Source organism: Marmota marmota, unplaced genomic scaffold, assembly GCF_001458135.2.
Source record: "Marmota marmota marmota unplaced genomic scaffold, marMar, whole genome shotgun sequence".
NCBI classification, from domain to species: Eukaryota; Metazoa; Chordata; class Mammalia; order Rodentia; family Sciuridae; genus Marmota; species Marmota marmota.
Window position 1 is genome coordinate 47882879 of NW_025999900.1, and position 18274 is coordinate 47901152.

Genomic DNA, 18274 nt, shown 5'->3' on the forward strand with positions numbered 1-18274 from the left:
TTTTTTTTTTTTTTTTTTTTTTTTTTAATATTTATTTTTTTTTAGTTGTAGTTGGACACAATATCTTTATTTTATTTATTTTTATGTGGTGCTGAGGATCGAACCCTGGGCCCTGCACATGCTAGGCGAGTGCTCTACTGCTAAGCCACAACCCCAGCCCCAAGACCTCTATTTTTTAAGTTCCTGTACTGACATATGGGCTATCTCTGATCAAGTACATGCTTGGGAATTGGCCTGTGTGTATGGCAACCTCTCTCCACTTTGCAAAGAAAGGCACACCCTTCTCCTACCTCACCTCTTTCTCATGTGCTCTGCCCAGTGGCATAAAAACTTCAGGGTCACCACATAAAGAGAAATCCTGAAATACTGGTTTTAGAGAAGGCTCCTACATGGACTAATTATGAACCCATTGCAGGGCATCTTGTTTTAGACATATTTCTGTGAAGGGTAAAACATATCAATATTAATTTTGACCCAGGATGCAGTGTTGAGAATTTAGATATATAGGAAAAGGGGATAGTGGGAGTTGTGATATTTTGCACTTCAAAAAAATCTAACCTTTTCCATACCCTGACTATTGTCAAAAACTACCAAACTCTTAGGAAAGAATTTCATGAGATGGAGGAAAGAAAGGCTATATATGAAAAATAATTCCCCTCTCATATATTTAAATATAAGCATTTACCTTTAGCTGTTCTTATTCTTGTCCTGGGGTGTGTCATTAGTTAAAAAGAACACTACCTTCAAATAATAGTAACACTATGGTTAGTGCCTCTGATTTAAAAAAATATATAGTAACTAGCCAGGCGCGGTGGTGCACGCTTGTAATCCTAGTGGCTCAGAGGGCTGAGGCAGGAGGATCATAAGTTCAAAGCCAGCCTCAGTAAAAGTGAGGCACTAAGCAACTCAGTGAGACCCTGTTTCTAAATAAAATACAAAAATAGGGTTGGGATGTGGCTCAGTGATCGAGTACCCTTGAATTCAATCCCTGGTATCCCCCCAAAAACAAAAAAAAATGAACTCAGGGGTGGGGGTGTAATTCTGAGGCAAAGCTCATGCTTAGCTTGCATGAGGCCCTGGGGTGGATCTCCAAAACCCAAACAAAACGTGAAAAATTTTTTTAGACTGCTTGTATTTTTCAAGATAACAGATCAAACTTTATGTAATAACATAGACTCTGAGGATGATTCAGTAGAATAATTTAAACTTTATTTTTTTTCTAGCTGTAGCTAATTCATTATTTAATACTGAACATTTTCCTAGCTATACTACTTGCTGGACTGATTAACACTTAGCAATATGGATATTTCTTTCATTTTAAAAAAAGATAAAAAATAGGAAAACATAATTTTGATGTTACAAAAAGTAATGGAATTATTATGAGTTTTGTATAGGCTAGTTATTATCAAAATCTGAACCTAAGTTCCCTTCCCTCACTCTCACTGAAGGGATATATATTCCTTTTTTTTTTTTTACATTTATTTTATTTATTTGTTTATTTATTTTTATGTGGTGTTATAGATCAACTCAGTGCCTCACAGGTGCCAGGCAAGCACTCTACCACTGAGCTACAGCCTCAAACAAGAATATATATTCTTTATTCATATGAATTTATAATATTAGCTATATATCATATTAGAAATTTAACTGAGAAGAGTATGATAATTTTCCTGTTTTATAATCTATTATAAAAACAGATTATTGCTAAATATATCCCACAAAAGCATGATTTATATGTGATCTTTATATTAGTCATTAAACACATAGCAAACTTTATTTGAATTAAAAAAATTAAGTCTGTTTTTCTGATAAAAACCAGGTATGACTAGGTTGACTGCTAACAAGGCAGAGAGGCTTCTCTGATGTGTTGCATGGAACAGATCTTCTGGAAACAAAGCACTGAGTCTGCACTCCAGTGTTCTGATAATACTACATTTAAATGTTTAATAGTAATTAAATTGTAATATTAAGATAACTTAGCAAAATGAAATTAACAACTTTCCCTCAATCCTTAAAGACATTAGGTCAACAAAATACCCCTATGTGACAGAGTAAGGGTATAATAAAATCATTTTATAAATCTTGGCAAAGCTTTTTCAGTACTCTTTTAAAAAACCAAGAAAATGAATGGCTCCAGGGATCAGGAAACACATTCTTTTTTGCCAGTCTCTGGTTTCTAATTCTTTCCTTTCAACATTAATGAAGGGGGTTCCTAATCAAAGCTGTCATGGATAGAGCAAAAAAATAATTTTTAATCAGAGATCACTCTGATTTTTGGTATACCACTTGAAAGCAGTTTAAAGAATTAAGTGACTCTGTTATAATAAAATGGTTCCCATTCCTATAGACTTATTTATGTAAACAAGGTAAATATTAAGATAACTTTAAAATATTAACATTTAGAAAAATAAAAAGAATTAGTGCTAGTCTCAATTATATGTAAACTGATTTAAAAAACACTCAAAAGAGTAAAATTTTATAATTATTTTATTGATTTGATTAATAACAGATTATTAACTAGTCAACTGTGACTAGTAACATCTTACAAATTTTCTTAACCCAGATCATACAAAATAAAATTAAAAATAAATTTATATACTATTTCAGATATGTATGACGACAAGGTAACCAGTTAAAGACCAAATCACTAAAAATATAACATTAGTATGTAATTCTATATATGAAAGCAAGGACTAAAAATATACATTTAGGGAGATAAGAAAAATATAATTTGTAATTAAAGAACTTGCTTGTATATTTTTTAAAAAAAATCAACACTGGGATCACTGGGTATCTATTCTGAAATCTAGAGTCTACTGGATAGTCAAGAATTTATTTTATTTCAAGAGTATTTATTTTAATATTTAAAATGGCTGTAATTTATACCCTTTTGAAACTTAAGAAACATTTAAAAGCAAACTTAAAAAACATATAAGAAGTATAGTTTTTCAAAGTCCTTTTGAGAGGATATAGACAAAAATGCTAATACCATAGTTCTAGAGAGTGTTAGATTTCACTAGAAAGGTGTAAGAAGCAGCAGTAATTTTACCAGTAGGAAAAATTTTAATTCATTTCAAAATAATTTAGAAACAACAGAATTTGATTAAAGACAGAGTTTTTTGAACAAGGAGTGATAACCCAGGCAGCACTGATTTGTGTGTCATGAATCCACCTTTTATTTAATATTCTAAATATAACAGTATAGGTCTTAATATGTGTATGCTGGAAGATGAGAGTGTCAAAGGCAGTCTTCTGAAATATTAGAAATCGGTCTCATAACTTATTAGCCTAAAATCTGATGGAATTTCACAGAAAGCCTAGTGTCCAACAAATACAGGTGTTTCCCCTTATCATAATTATATTACTCAAACATGTTTTGAAGCCACTCACCTGTTTAATGCCTAGTCCTTTCTCATGCATATATCCCAGATTAAACATAGCTTGTGCACTGTGTTGCTGCTCAGAAGCTAGACGATAATGAATAAATGCAGTCTCGTAATCTACATCCGTGCCAAATCCATAGAAATGGTAGTCTCCAAGCTTAATTCTAGCCACGGTATATCCTTAAACAAAAGTTAAATGTAAAACTGCCAATAAATAAAAGTATCTTTAAGACAGATCAATTTATTTCTCCTTCATTAACATGCTTATATAAGACAAAGAATTTTAATTTGTAGTATACAAACTGTGGAAAAAAGCCCTTAGTCAAGCTATCAAGTCAGTAAAAATTTAAGCTAGAAGTGCAGCTTTTCTGTACAATGTTTTGTAATAGGGAGAGGTGAAACAAGTTGGCTAGTATTCTATTTCACTAATACTCCTCTTAAATCTTCATGCCCTATTTTATCCTGTCATTTAAATTCTAAAAATGGCTTAGCATGACCATTGTTTAGGCCTGGAGAAGAAATAGGCAGATAATTTTGAGCAGATTTATGTGTGAGAAACAAATATTCAAAAGAAAAAGAGTGGGGAAAAGTTAGAGTCTCTATGAGTTTCAGGATGATATTCTATTATGAATTTTATTCAAATCTCATTTTATACAATAAACTAGCCTAAAATTAGAAACCAAAAAGTGAACCACAGGATGGAAATGTCCAATACAGAGACTTTACAATTCCATTTACAAATCCTGGCACTAGAACTACTATTGAGAATAAATACTGATCATGATGCAAATAAGTGAAGCCATAGTTAGTATCTCTGCTTAATTTTAAGGTGATGAATGACCTGATTTAATGTTCATGGGAGATGAAAATCAATAGAGAAGTCACTGGGTGAAACGTATGCCCTAGAATTTATCACTTACCTTGAGAGGCAGCCCTGTTCCAGTGTAGTAAAGCTCTGGGATAAGTTTCATTCTCACCAACAATGGTTGCCTCTCCTACAGAACAAGAAGTGAAATACGAATCAGGCATTTAAGGAAAGGCACTAGATGTTCATGCTTCATTTGCAACTAGGGTGAATACACAGAGCATGATAAGTGTTATGGGCCAGGCTATATGGGCAATGACCAAACAGACTCCATTTTATCCTGAGAGTCCATATCATGTAAGAAATGCTTCCCCAATGGGAAAGCCCCGCCTCTGTACCCATTAAGAGTTACCTAGCATAACATACTTGGCAACACAAAGTAGCAATTCTTATACAATGTAAAATTGTTCTCTTTGGTTTCCATTTTTCTTGGGCAATGTACCAGAGATTGATTGTCAGAGATTGTGATTGTCTAGACTTTAGTAACCATTCTCTAACTTGTACTGAACTAGGGTCATTTTGACCCACTTCCCTTTTGCTTGCTTGCTGTTATGCCAACCTGGAAAGTCTCATGGGAAATATCAATGTACCCATTGCATTGTCTTGCTAACTGCATAATTCAGCTTCTGTACCTGCTTGCTTGCACCTACATAAACCTGGATGTGGTTTTTGCCTTTAAACATCCTAAAATGCTCAGGCTCAGGGCTGTTCCTTACACAGACAGTATTAGGTCCTGTGGGGGTCAGTTGGCGGCCGGCTGGCTAAGACTCTTCAATTTGAACAAAACTGGGAATTGGTGTGTTTTCTGAGCAACCTCCCCACAACAATACGTACTAGATTAAATAAGTATTGGAATAAACACACTGAGTTCAAATAAGCCAGTGAATTCAGGATGTCAAAACTTCCTGAAACATGTTCTATTTTATAATACAGGTAATGAGATTAATTACTGAGCCAGTTCTGGGGATCTAATGTTGGGAAAATCCAGTGTTTTATTACTTGCTTTATTTTAAGAAGATATTGAATGCAGTTAGGCCTGAGGCAGGAGTAAAATTAACCTTACTCTGATCAAGAATGAAGGCTGCATTGCTTTGTGCCACTTCATAGCCTTGTTCAGCCAGCAGGAGGTACTGGACCACTGCAGCATTGTAGTCACCATCTTTATAGCTGTTATAGGCAATCATAAGCCTCTCAGACCAACGGCCTCGTTCACATACATTCTTAAACAACTAGGAGAAGAGGAAAGAAGAAAAATAACATGCCAAAAAATAACTGATGTACCCTGACTACAACTGATTGTTAAATTTGCTCTTTGAATCTCTAGTACCTCACTTTCATCTACCCTTAAGAGAAAAACAGGCTTATAACAATAAGAACATTATATACCATTACTCTGAACAGGTGATGTTCTAATGATTTACATATACTATGGATATTAACATACTTATTCCTCCTAAGAGGTTGATGAAGGGCCATCCTATGAGGTAAGTCCTTTTAGAAGCCCTCTTTTACAAGTGAAGACACTAAAGCACAGAAAGATTTAGAAACTTTGCTAAGCATTTATCAATGTCACTCTGAAGTTTCATAGCATTTCAGAGCGCTGAAGAGGAAAATTTCCAATTAAGAGATATTAGCATTCCCCTTTGGAGTATTTATTCAACAATACTCCTTTTTTCTGATGCTATCAGATGCTATTTGAGGTGAGAGATACCACACACTAACATCTGCTCTTACAAACACTGATGTTAATGAGAACAGACAAACTAAATAGATACAATAGTTACACATGGATCCCCAGGGTCTTCCCTCAGTATATCAATGCTAATAGGCTGAGTCTTTTTGTATTGTAGGAAAAAAATCATGCAAGGGAAACAAGAACTAAAATGGTAGGCCTTCCTATTGGGCCAATAATTTCCTCCATACAAATTGTTAGAAAATCCCTTACCTCCACTGCAGTGTGACATGATCGCATTACACCTGTGCCGCTGGCATGCATCTGTGCTAGGTTATAGAAAGCCAGGATGTGGCCTCCTTGAGAAGCTAAATTAAAGTATTTCAAGGCCTGTTTATAATCCCTCTTGACTCCAATGCCATCTGTAAGAAAAAAAAAATCACATGAAAGACCCTTAAATAAGATTTAGTTAAAGTGTCAGAGAAGCCTTCCCTATTAAGAATAAACTCTAATGAAAGTCCTATGTTCAGGAAGATCATGGGTTCAAAGACAGCTTAGCAACTTAGTGAAAACTAAGCAACTCAGCAAGAAGGGGAAGGGGCTGGGGATGTGGCTCAGTGGTTAATAAGCACCCCTGGGTTCAACCCCCAGTACCAAAAAAAGGGTCATATGTTAATATATATTAATCTATATTAACCAGAATCACATATTTGCTAAATATAAATATTTATTATATTATTAATATACCTTATTATTATATTTATAAATATTTATATTTTCTAAATATAAATATGTGAACCTGGTTAATATAGATTAATATTGATTAAAATAATTTTACAATGAAAAATAAAATGCACAAATAATTAAATTGGGAGAACATTAATTAGCCAGAATTGTGTAGTTCCCATTTCCATATCATACTGCCATCTAGTGAAAAATAGGTTAGTTTAGATCTTGGTGTATTCATGATAAATTTCAATGTTCCGACTTACTATAGTACATAGAACCAAGTTGCAGTTGCCCATCCACCCAGCCTTGTTCAGCAGCTTTCTGGAAATACTTCAGTGCCAGATCATAATTCTGCAGAAAAAGATGTCAAATTATAAAAAAGCTCAAAAGGCTGATACACTCAGAATATAGGTGATTCATTTATTGTAAGGAATGAGCAAATAAAAAAAAAAAACTAACTTTGAAGAGTCATTAAAAGGAAGACCTTCTAATTTTTTTTTTTTAAATAATAAATAGATACTTCAAGTCACAGAGGGATTAAGATTTAGGACTGTAAAGAGAAACAAATAGAGTTTTTGTGAAACATTTGTATATTTGCTCTCAGAAAGCATGAATACTAGAAGAATGCCAGACCAGGAAGTAAGAAATAATCACTCTTGATACAGGAGGTTGCTTTCCTGGCTCCTCTGTGACGTGAAACCAATAAAGCAGATGGGCAGCTTCTCTGCAAGATGGGTGAACCAAAAAAAAAAAAAAAAAAAAAAAAAGCAGGGGGTGGAGGTACTTTACTGGAAAACTGGATGTTCAAAGCAGATGTTGGATATAATAAAATAAGACAGAAATCTCCAGAAGCAGAGCTGCTGCCATGGTTGGGCCAAAAACACCAGCCAGAGTGGTCCCACTGTGAGCAAAGTGGAGGGATAAGAGAATTAAAGAAACCTACATTTTTGGGAGGTCTGAGGCATGTCTGGGTACGGAGCATTTAAAGATCAAGGACACTGCTCCACAGGTATGTTGCACAATATCCTTGGGTGGTAAAGAAGACGCCATCTCTCCAGACAGTGTGTGGAGGATAAAGGAAGGAAACATTTTGCAGCTGAGGCATGGGGGCCAGCAGCTAAGTAAGCCAATACCTGGCAAACCTGAGTTTGGCTCAAAATACAGGCCCAGTAAACACACTGCACATCATAAAGGGTGCTTCAGTGAACAGGAGAACATCAAATGTGGAAAGAGGTTTACACAGGGGACAACAGATTGTGGAAACCCACGCACCTCTACCCCTACCCCTCCATTCTGCTGCTTGTAGGACAGGCTGGGAGAGACTCATCTATTTGGCAGGATAGACTGTTTGAAAATGTGGGGTTCGCACACTCACACCACATGAGTGGAACCAGGGGAGATTCCTTGGGGTACAGTCTTCAGTGTGGAGCAGCACGTACTGGGCGTTGGAGGTGTGTTGATTTAAAAATCTCCAGACCAACTGGCACTCTGCAAAGAGCCTTAAGCCCACGTAAACCTAAAACCTGCCTCCAGGATTTTACTTATGGGATTACCCCTCTCACTCCAGCAATCCAGAGGGTGGAGCATGGCGGTCCAGATGACCCCACCTAAAACTGCTGAGAAGAAAAGGTGAGAATCTTTTCAATTCCAGTGGAAAGAATTCTTAACTTTTCATCAAGATTTTTTTCTTTTTTCTTTCATCTGTTTTGTGACATTTATGGTACATGGACATTTATACATATTCGGATTTTCTTCTCATTTCTAGCATTTGTGAAGCCAGTTGTTTTCCATGGATTAGTTCTTTGAGAACTAGGATGTTTGATTAGTGTATTTAAGTGTTGTATTCTTTTATTTTTAAAAATATTTTTACTTTATATATTTTCTTACCTATTTCCCTTGATTCTCTCTTTTCTTCTACTAACAGCCAATCTCTATTGTTCTCTTTCACTTGTCCTTTATTTTTCACTTTTATCTTCTCTCTTCCTCCCTAATAATCATCACATCCTATATCACTTCTGTTCTCTTGTCCACCATTTGAAACTGTAAACCATTTTGCAAACTTGCTGTTTTTATTGTAGGTAATAAAACTGATCATATCATTTCTATTTATTGTGATAATTAACATTGTAGATGTCATATTAGGAATTATTTGGTTTAATGTTGTATATTGTTTGCATTGGTTGTTGTTATTACTTGTCTCCCCCTAAACATTGAGGTACTGGAAAACTTCAGGTACACTGTAAGTCCACAGGGTAGAAACCTGACTGCCTCAGATCCACACTGTTAGATGGGTAGACACATGAACAACATGAAAAAGCAAGGGAACAAACTGCCTCAAACAAACCAAGATATTCCAATAATAGAATTCATAGACACCACAGTGGAAGAAAAGACAGAGCATGAGTTTAGAATGTACATAATTAAACTGATTTGTGAAGTAAAATACAGTATAAAGAGTGAAATCAGAGGGAAAACATAGGAAGTCAAAGATCACTTCAGTAAAGAGAGATTCTGAAAAAAAAAAAAAAAGAAAAACAAAAAAATCAAGTAGAATCCTCAAAAGGGAGAAATCAATAAATGTAATGTAACGATTCAATTGAGCAGGGTGCGGTGGCACATGCCTGTAATCCCAGTGGCTCAGGAGGCTGAGATAGGAGGATTTTGAGTTCAAAGCAGCAAGGCACTAAGTAACTCAGTGAGACCCTGGCTCTAAATAAAATACAAAATAGGGCTGGGAATGTGGCTCAGTGGTAGAGTGCCCGAGTTCAATTCCCAGTACCAAAAAAAAAAAAAAAAAAAAAAAAAAAAAAAATTCAGTTGGATATCTCACCAACAGACAGAGTTTCAGGCAATGAAGACAAAATATACAATGTTGAAAACAAATTTGATCATGGAGAAAACATGTTAAGAGACCATGAACAGAACTTATAAGAAATACAGGATAAACTAAAAAGACCAAATTTAACATTTATTGGGATAAAGACTCAGAGGTGTAAATGAAAGGAATGCACAATCTCTTCAATGAAATAATATCAGAAAATTTCCCAAACCTAAAGAAGGAAATAGAAAATCAAATACAGGAGGCTTAGGACCACAAATATACAAAATCACAACAGACTCACACCAAGGCACATTATTATGAAAATGCCTAACACACTGAATAAGGATAGAATTTTAAAGGCTGCCAGAGAAAAACAACACATAATGTTTAGAAGTAAACCAATTCAGATCTCAGCTGATCTCTCAACCCAGACCCTCAAAGATAGGAGGTCTTGGAATAATATATACTAAGCTCTAAAAGAAAATGGATGCCAGTCTAGAATACTATACCCAGCAAAATTAAACTTCAGAATTGATGATGAAATAAAAACCTTTTATGATGAACAAAAGTTAAAAGAAATCACAACTAGAAAGTCTGCATTACAAAACATACTCAATAAAGATATTTCATGAAGAAGAAATGAAAAATAAAAGTGAAAACCAGCAAAGGAAGGAACTACACTAAAAGAATAGTCAATCAATAGAGAAACTAATTCAAATTAAAAACCAGAAATAAATCAAAAAGACTGAAGAGTGAATGATAGTAGTTTAGTAAAATTCATTGTTTGCAGAGGAGAGGTGGTAGGTAGAAGGAGCAAAAGGCAGAATGAGGAGTTTTCCCTCTCCAAAACAAGAGACTTGAGCATTTTCTTAGATTTAAGTAAAGAAAATGATAAGGGGGAGGCCTAAGTCCTGCAGAAATGGGAAAAGTGAGTAGGGTAGAGAGCAGCGATGAAGAATGAAACACTTCGCCCCTTAAGACAGTGTCAGAGATGAAGCCATGCTCTGAAGATAGTCAAGCTGAGGTGTGAGCCAAATTCAGCAACAAAAAGAAAAGGAGGCTGATATCTGGTTACCATGGAACAGTCTCACATGGGCTGACTGGGCTAGTTAAGAAATACTTCCTTTATCAGCTGACTGCTTATTAAAATCAGAATGCCAGATAGAACACTTACAACTTGAACACCTCTCCCATAGAGATAGGCCATTCCAAGACCACTCTGTCCAACTGGGTTGCCCTGCAAAGAAGAGAAATCAGACAAAAGCAAAAAGAATTCACTAAAAATAGGCAAGAATAAATAACTACAAAATAAATTATTTTCAAGCGCATTCAAAACATGTCTTAACAGTTTTCATTTCGAAACAATCTTTCTCCCTCTCATCAGACTAATCATAAGGCTGACTTTTAGATATTTGGGGACTATTAATAATTTGCTTACAAAGGAAAAAATCATTTAGAATTAAAAGGTCACTTTTTTTTTTGGGTACTGGGGATTGAACTCAGGGACACTCGACCACTGAGCCACATCTCCAGCACTATTTTGTATTTTATTTGGAGACATGGTCTGTGTTGCTTAGTGCCTCACCACTGCTGAGGCTGGCTTTGAACTCGCAAACCTCCTATCTCAGCCTCATGAGCCACTGGGATTATAGGCATGTGCCACTGCATCCAGCTAAAAGGTCACATGTTTGTGGTAGTTTTTCATCACTAACCTTTTATCCCATAAAGAAGGATGATGTCATAGGGTAGAGTTAACAGTCATATAATACTGGGGATGTAGCTGAGTGGTAGAGCACTTGCCTAGTATACACAAGGCCCTGAATTCAATCCCCAGCACCACAAAAAGAAAGAATATCATATCATAACAATAATACTATCAGGTGACAAAATTCAGTAGAATGTCATGGAACTAACTTAATCATGATTTTGAGACTCAAAGGACAATAATCTGGAATCCACCCAGAACCTACAGCAATAAAAGACATCTTAAAAAAGGAGTCACAGTGCTCCTCTGGGAAGCACTCAACTGACATCTAGTAGAGTGACATGCAGTTGACAGAGAAGGAAATATGCATGCCAGAGGCACCCAGGGTCTCAGGTATTCATGTGCAATTTTCCTTGGGTTAAAGAAAGCTTAATCTATGTATTATGATTATCAAATGAATCCAATTATGTAAGTTTTTAAACTTCAAGTTGCAGTACAAATAAGGTAGATTATATAATTCCCAATTCCACTGTGAAAAATCAAGATTTCCCTGATCAGGAAAACTTCTCAAAGAAATTTAAATAGAATTAATATTTAACAATCTAGTTAAATTTAAAATATTAAAAATTACTTCTTATTGGGAAGGCTTTGTCTAGTTAATACATTCACATGAATTATACTGACATAGGCACTTTTAATCAACTTATGGCATGAATATTTATAATTAATCCTTCAATATAATAAACTTATTTATTAAACATTAACAATATAGCACACATTTTAAAACAAAAATCATTAAATCTTACCATGTCAGCAGCTTTCTTAAAGTAGTGAAGAGCTGTCTCATTACTCTGAGGTACAATATCACTTCCTTCTGAATACATCTGGAAAAACATACCCCAGTTTTTATTTAGAGCTATAACCCTCTGTTATGGTTTGTATGTAAAGTGTCTCCCCAAAATCTCACATGTGAGACAATGCAAGAAGGTTTGGAGAAGAAATTATCGGGTTATAGCCTTAACCTAATCTGTGAACTAATCCCTAATGGGATTAACTTGAATGGTAACTGGAGGCAGATGGGGTGTGGCTGGAGGAAGTGGTTCATTGGGGGCTTGGCTATGGGGCATATATTTTGTATCTGGAGAATGAAGACTCTCTCTCTCTGCTTTGAAACCTTTCCTTCTCTACAATTGTTCTGGTGGGTCTTTTAGTCACAGTGGTGAAAAAGCTGACTAAAACACCCTCTCTCAATTATAATTTTCTCTTATCTCACTTTGGTTTCTATCAGGTCACATAAAATCTCTTCACAAAGTTTAGAATCCCCTATAAGATATTAGAATTAAATGCAAACTCTTACGTGCTAACATTTTAATATTTTTGTATATTTGGTGTCATATCAAATTTATGATTTATCTATGAACATGAATATATAACATCTGCTCAAAGATCCATCTCAAGATAAGAAATCTTTAACGTTTAGGTGAATCTTCCTTCTCATTCTACTCAGGGAAGCTGAACCTTTGGGATAAGATGAGTGACTGAACAAGGACAAGGAGATTGTCAATAGTGTCTACTCCTCCCTTTCCTCACCCATTGCTTTCCCGTGGATAAACTAAATGATGGGTCTTTGTTCAGCATTCAAGAAATAACTAGAAGGTTATTTAAAAAGTTTTAACACACTAACCATTAAAAATCATATATGGAACAGAATAAAAAGCCAAGAGAAAGGAAAACAGAATGGCCAAGGATGTTTTTTATCCATGTAAACATTAAGAAAATAACAAATAAAGGATCTTTTTTTTCCTTTTTTGAGAAAGGGTTAATTAGTAATTCAGAGCAAGAGCCAAAAGGGCTAGAGAGTGACAAGTTCTTAAATGCCTAACAAAAACAGTTGGAGAAATACCAATTTCTATGCTACAATGTTGGAATATTTAAATGTAAACTTTCCAGGCCTCAATTAACTAGTTGTGATCATGTGGCTGCTGAGATCTTCCTATCTGTAAAAGTCTTTGTGATATAGTCTATCTGAACTTCCTTACTTTAGATTTGGTTCCACTGAAAATACCCATTAGTTTATAGTGTGTTAATTTTCAAAATAATAAAAGTTTTGAAACAACTCATGACATGGAATCAATTATTAAGTCTTTAGATAAAAATGTTGCCTTGCTGAAAAAAAAGAACTCAATTGACAGGTGGGTCATGACTGTCATACTTAAGATAATCAAAAGGCCTGCAGATAAATTCCAACAAACTCTGTCTCTATTCAGCATGAAGGCCAACAGGAAACTGTGATGGTCTTAGCAAAAATGTATGGATAAAGGATAAATTCCCTATTGTTGCACATAAGAAACATAAAGTAGGTGCTCTGATAATGATAGCTAATTTCAACATGGAATTAACATACTGATGAACAAATGATACAGGATGTTTAGGCTGCCTAAGAAAAGGCCTCAGAATAGCACTTATCTTAAGATACAATACCCTCAGCACTGGACAGTTTATTTATTTATATTGGAGAATTTATTTCCAATTTATTTTTGGTAAATAGTAGCTCCTAAATATAGTATGTGTTTACTATGCAAATACCTCTTACTGTTACATAACACATTCACAGAATGTACAGTACCTTTCCCAAGAAGGCCATAGCATGTGAATTGCCAGCATTAGCTGCTAAATTGAAGTAGTCAAATGCTCTCTGTGAGATAAGAATTTATGAAAATAATTAGTTTTTAATAGAATCTATTTTAGCCAAAGCATATTATTTCAGGAACACTAAAACAAACAAAATTTGTTATATCACAGTGGCTTTAAGAGCAAGAACATCTAGTTTTCAATATATCAAAATGAAAATCTGTGCATCCAGAAGTTTTATTTCACCTGATAGCTACATCAAGGTACTATTTATCTTGGGTGAAGGTGGGAGTTCATAACCCACTTGAATCAAAGTGTGGAATATGATATGTCAAGAAATTTGTAATGTTTTGAACAACCAACAATAAAAAATTAAAAAAAAAAAAAGGTACTATTTATCTTTAATAGTTATAGCTACAAGAAATTTCTTATGTTCCTTAAACTTCAGACCCAAGAAGACTTGTGTTATTTACTGGTAATGTTTGTAAATAGCCTACCTAAAAACACCTGACTGAAGCTCACTTATTTATCTACCTCACTACTGGTAACCTGGAATAAAGGGAAACTAAGAGGTCTTTACAAGGTATGGAGTGTATTTTCATAGTTCTTTAAAGAAATATAATTTCTTTTTGTACTATTTAGAGAAAAATTCCGGATTCTACCTAAAATTATAACTAAACATACTGGCATCCGTACAAATCCCTCATCACCACTGTCAACTATACTGTCCATCTTTGTCAAGGACCTTGTAGCACTGATTATTCCTTCTCTCTCTTGCTGATTTACTCTAACCCTCTTTCTGATCCTTTCCCCTTCAAATCAACCCCAAACACATAAGATGCATCTTTCAGGTCTCCAATTTTTCTCCTGGTAGCCATTTTGCTTCATAGCCAAGCTTCTCAAATTAACTGTCTATAGGCACTCTAATCCATTCTACAATCAGTTTTAATTGCCTTCCATCCATAGTACTTCAGAAAGAAAGCCTATCAAGCCACCAATGATCTTCATATTATTACCAATAAAAATTTCCCCTCATCTTATTCCACCTCTTTGTAGCATTTGACATAGTCCACACATTCTCCTTCCTGTTTTGAAATACTCCTTTAGCTTGGCTTACAAGATGCCACTCTCCTGGTTTTCTTCCTAACTCTCTACCTGTGCCATCTAAGTCTTCTTTGTTGATTTTTATTCTATCAGCTGACTTAAATTTTTTTTTGTAATTGTAGATGGACAGAATGATTTTACTTCATTTATTTATTTTTTTGTGATGCTAAGAATTGAACCTAGTGCCTCAGATGTGCTAGGCAAGTACTCTGCCATTGAGCTCCAGCTCCAGCCCCTATCAGTTGACCTTTTAAACATTTAAATTTTTCAGGGCTCATTTTTTACTCCGTTCTTATTTTACATTCTCTACAAGCAATCTTATCTCCACTCCCATAGCTACTGAGGCATATTTACATTTTTATTCTTTTGCTTCCTCAGGGATTAGGTAGATCCTGAAAGCTTATTTATGATACGTATTTAAATGACACAAGCTTGATATTGGCACTGACTAGCAAAAAATACTTCTGGAGCATGATTTCTTGCTACAAGGTGAGGTGTAAAGCCACAGGAACAGGGTAGTTACCTGATGATTTTGTTCTACTCCACGCCCTCCATGCAGATGCAGTTGTCCCAGACCAACCTGAAAATCAGTGAAAACAAGGCAAAAGCAGGTGGTAGCAACTAGCATATAATTTATCGACATCAGACCAACCAGAAACTACTTGGTGATTAAAAAGCTTCTGTTCCTAACTCAAAAAACTAGACATTTAAGCTGGGCATAGCAGCGCACACCTGTAATCCCAGCTAATGGGAGGCTGAGGCAGGAAGATTTTCAAGTTTAAGGCAATTTATTGAGACCCTGCCTCAAAATAAACAAATAAATAAATAAATATATGAACTGAGGGTGTAGCTCAGTGGTAGAGCATCCCTGGGTTCAATCCCTAGTACAAAAAAACCAAAAGAAAACAAAACAAAAAACTACACATTTAGTCTTAAATCCTGATATTACTGTAAAATCAATAAAAAATATAATTATCTAATAATTCACATCATTATCTAATTTGCTATTTAAATATTAATTATCAACCTAAATTTTCTAAGAGCTAAAAGTTACTCTTTAAATTACAAAGCATCCTTCTGAAGTGCGAGTGAAATAAAGGTATTTGCAGACAGATTAAAACTTAATTTTATCCCCAGTGAACATGCTATAAAGGCAATAAAGGATGATTTCCAGCTAAGTAGAGCAAATATCTGTGAAGTGCAGAGATACAATAATAAATAAAATACAATGAAAAGGCAAATGTACGAATACATTTAAATTGATATGAACTGTATAAAACAATACCTTGTGAATTTAAAAATATATATAATATAAACACAGAGTGCTATAAGGATTTGGTGGTGTACTAGCAATGGTTAAAAGTGCTTATCAGGATGCAAGTTACAATCTCTGGGTACCCACTGGAAGAGTGCCCAAAGGATGTCCAAGTACCATGCTAGTGGAGGGGAAGAGATACAACAGCAAACAACACTCAAACCAAGAGGGAAAGAAAACAGACATAAGGAAACATGGAAAATAAAGATAAAGTAAATATAACAGAAAATTTAAGCTAAAATATATCATTTTTAAAGAAAGATGCTTAATCAGACAAGATAATTTTATAACAATTTCCATGAACTAAGATTTGGATCTACTTTTCACTATAGTTTTTTTTTTTTTCCTTTTTTTAACAACTTAAGCAACTTAAGACTTCCTTCCATTAGCCTTAACTAATTATTCTTAATAAGCATCTACTACTTATTTCTATATGTTCTAAATCAGAAATAACTACAACTGTAATAGATAAAAGATAGATGTTGAAGTTCTTTTTATTTTACTATCAACAAAATAAACCATGAGGGCTTGGTTGTGGCTCAGTGATAGAGCACTTGCCTGGCATGTGTGAGGCACTGGGTTCAATTCTCAGCACCACATATAAATAAATAAATGAATAAATTAAAGGTTCACTGACAAATAAATAAATAAATAAAACCCCCATGAAGCATAAACAAATAGTAAATAGGTCTACAGAGCTTCTGGAGACTTCTTGTTTAGGGAAACTGACAGTGTTTGTTCTTATTGATTCCAATAAACGTCTCATCATCAGGGTCAATGCTGCTCCATTCAAGCAGTGATTTCCCACTGTGGGGCATGGGGCAAGTCATATGGCCAGCTTTTAGGAACCTATCAATGCCTAGGCCCCATCCTAGATAAACCCAAATGAAATCTTTTCATAGTGTGGGACCCTTAGTATTTCTTTTAATGTTCCTTATGTGACTCAAATATGTAGCAAGTAACTGCTCGGAGTGATGAGAATGCTACTTATAGAAGTAAATGCTTGCCCCTCCTCCCCATATTAAAATATTAATCAGATATTCCATGAGATGTATAAACACATACCTGTGCTTGTACATCACCTTTTTCAGCTAGGAACTGGTAATACTGAATCAAATCTTCTTCTAACATTCCACTGTTCATTCCTGGGTTTTCTACTTCATCAGGTAGCCGTATTCTCTGTACCACAGAGCCTCCTGTTAGTGAGATATCACTAGCAACTGAAATAGGAGGACAAAGTAAGAACAGAAAGGAAAGTCAGAAGGATTCCAGTTGCCAAACATGATTTTAAAGAAACTGTTTCTATAGCGGTCTACACATTACAAAATAGTCATCAATTAATAAATCAGACCTATTTCCCCCACAAAATATTTAAAAAGTGGAAGCCAAAGCAACATTCTTAAGAAATATTTCTCAATCAACTAGGTTTAAGAATGAATTTACTTAAGACAGCCATTCATGAAATTTCAAATACTACAATAAAAATAAATGTATTTAAATTTATTTTATTTTTTTTTCCTGGAAGGTGAAAGGAAAAAAATAGCTACCATGATTTGCAACAAGACGATAATGGGTCAGTGCAGATTCACAACTCTGGAGGACTCCAATGCCAGCCCAGTACCTGTAACCCTGAAAGACACCTTTAAGTGAGAGGACAGAAGTTTCAAATGATTCAGTGACATTTTTCTTGGAACAAACAAAGCTAAGCACAATCAGAGTGTAATTCTGCTGTCTTTTGATCAAAGTACGTTACCATCTTATTTAATCCTCAGTTTTAAGTTCTAAGGTCCTTTATTTAGCAACTATGCAATAAAGTCCCTACAGCAATCAAAATAAATGCCATGAACTTTATGTGTGCACTTAAATCATAAGAGAAAATTTCTTAGAACTAATTTAATCTTATTTAATATTATCCTTAGGGCATTACTGTATAATAACATGTATATAGTTAATGTTTTAAATGTTTCTATAATATTTAACATATATTTGCTATACAGAAAATTTAGTTTCATGTTTCTTGAAAATTCACCAGAAAGGAACTTTTCAACT

General features: G+C 34.7%; 1 protein-coding gene across 1 annotated transcript in view; it reads right to left on the reverse strand.

Annotated features, from left to right (window-relative positions):
* Sel1l (SEL1L adaptor subunit of ERAD E3 ubiquitin ligase) overlaps window positions 1–18274 on the reverse strand; it is a 57133-nt gene that overhangs the window by 7526 nt on the left and 31333 nt on the right. Inside the window, exons 9-19 of the mRNA XM_015494556.2 lie at window positions 17773–17854; window positions 17291–17445; window positions 15434–15490; window positions 13802–13870; window positions 11982–12059; window positions 10645–10707; window positions 6913–7000; window positions 6194–6342; window positions 5312–5477; window positions 4304–4378; window positions 3391–3563 (exon numbers count right to left, since the gene is read on the reverse strand). Coding sequence (XP_015350042.1) covers window positions 3391–3563; window positions 4304–4378; window positions 5312–5477; window positions 6194–6342; window positions 6913–7000; window positions 10645–10707; window positions 11982–12059; window positions 13802–13870; window positions 15434–15490; window positions 17291–17445; window positions 17773–17854 — 1155 coding nt within the window. The remainder of the gene's footprint in view (window positions 1–3390; window positions 3564–4303; window positions 4379–5311; window positions 5478–6193; window positions 6343–6912; window positions 7001–10644; window positions 10708–11981; window positions 12060–13801; window positions 13871–15433; window positions 15491–17290; window positions 17446–17772; window positions 17855–18274) is intronic.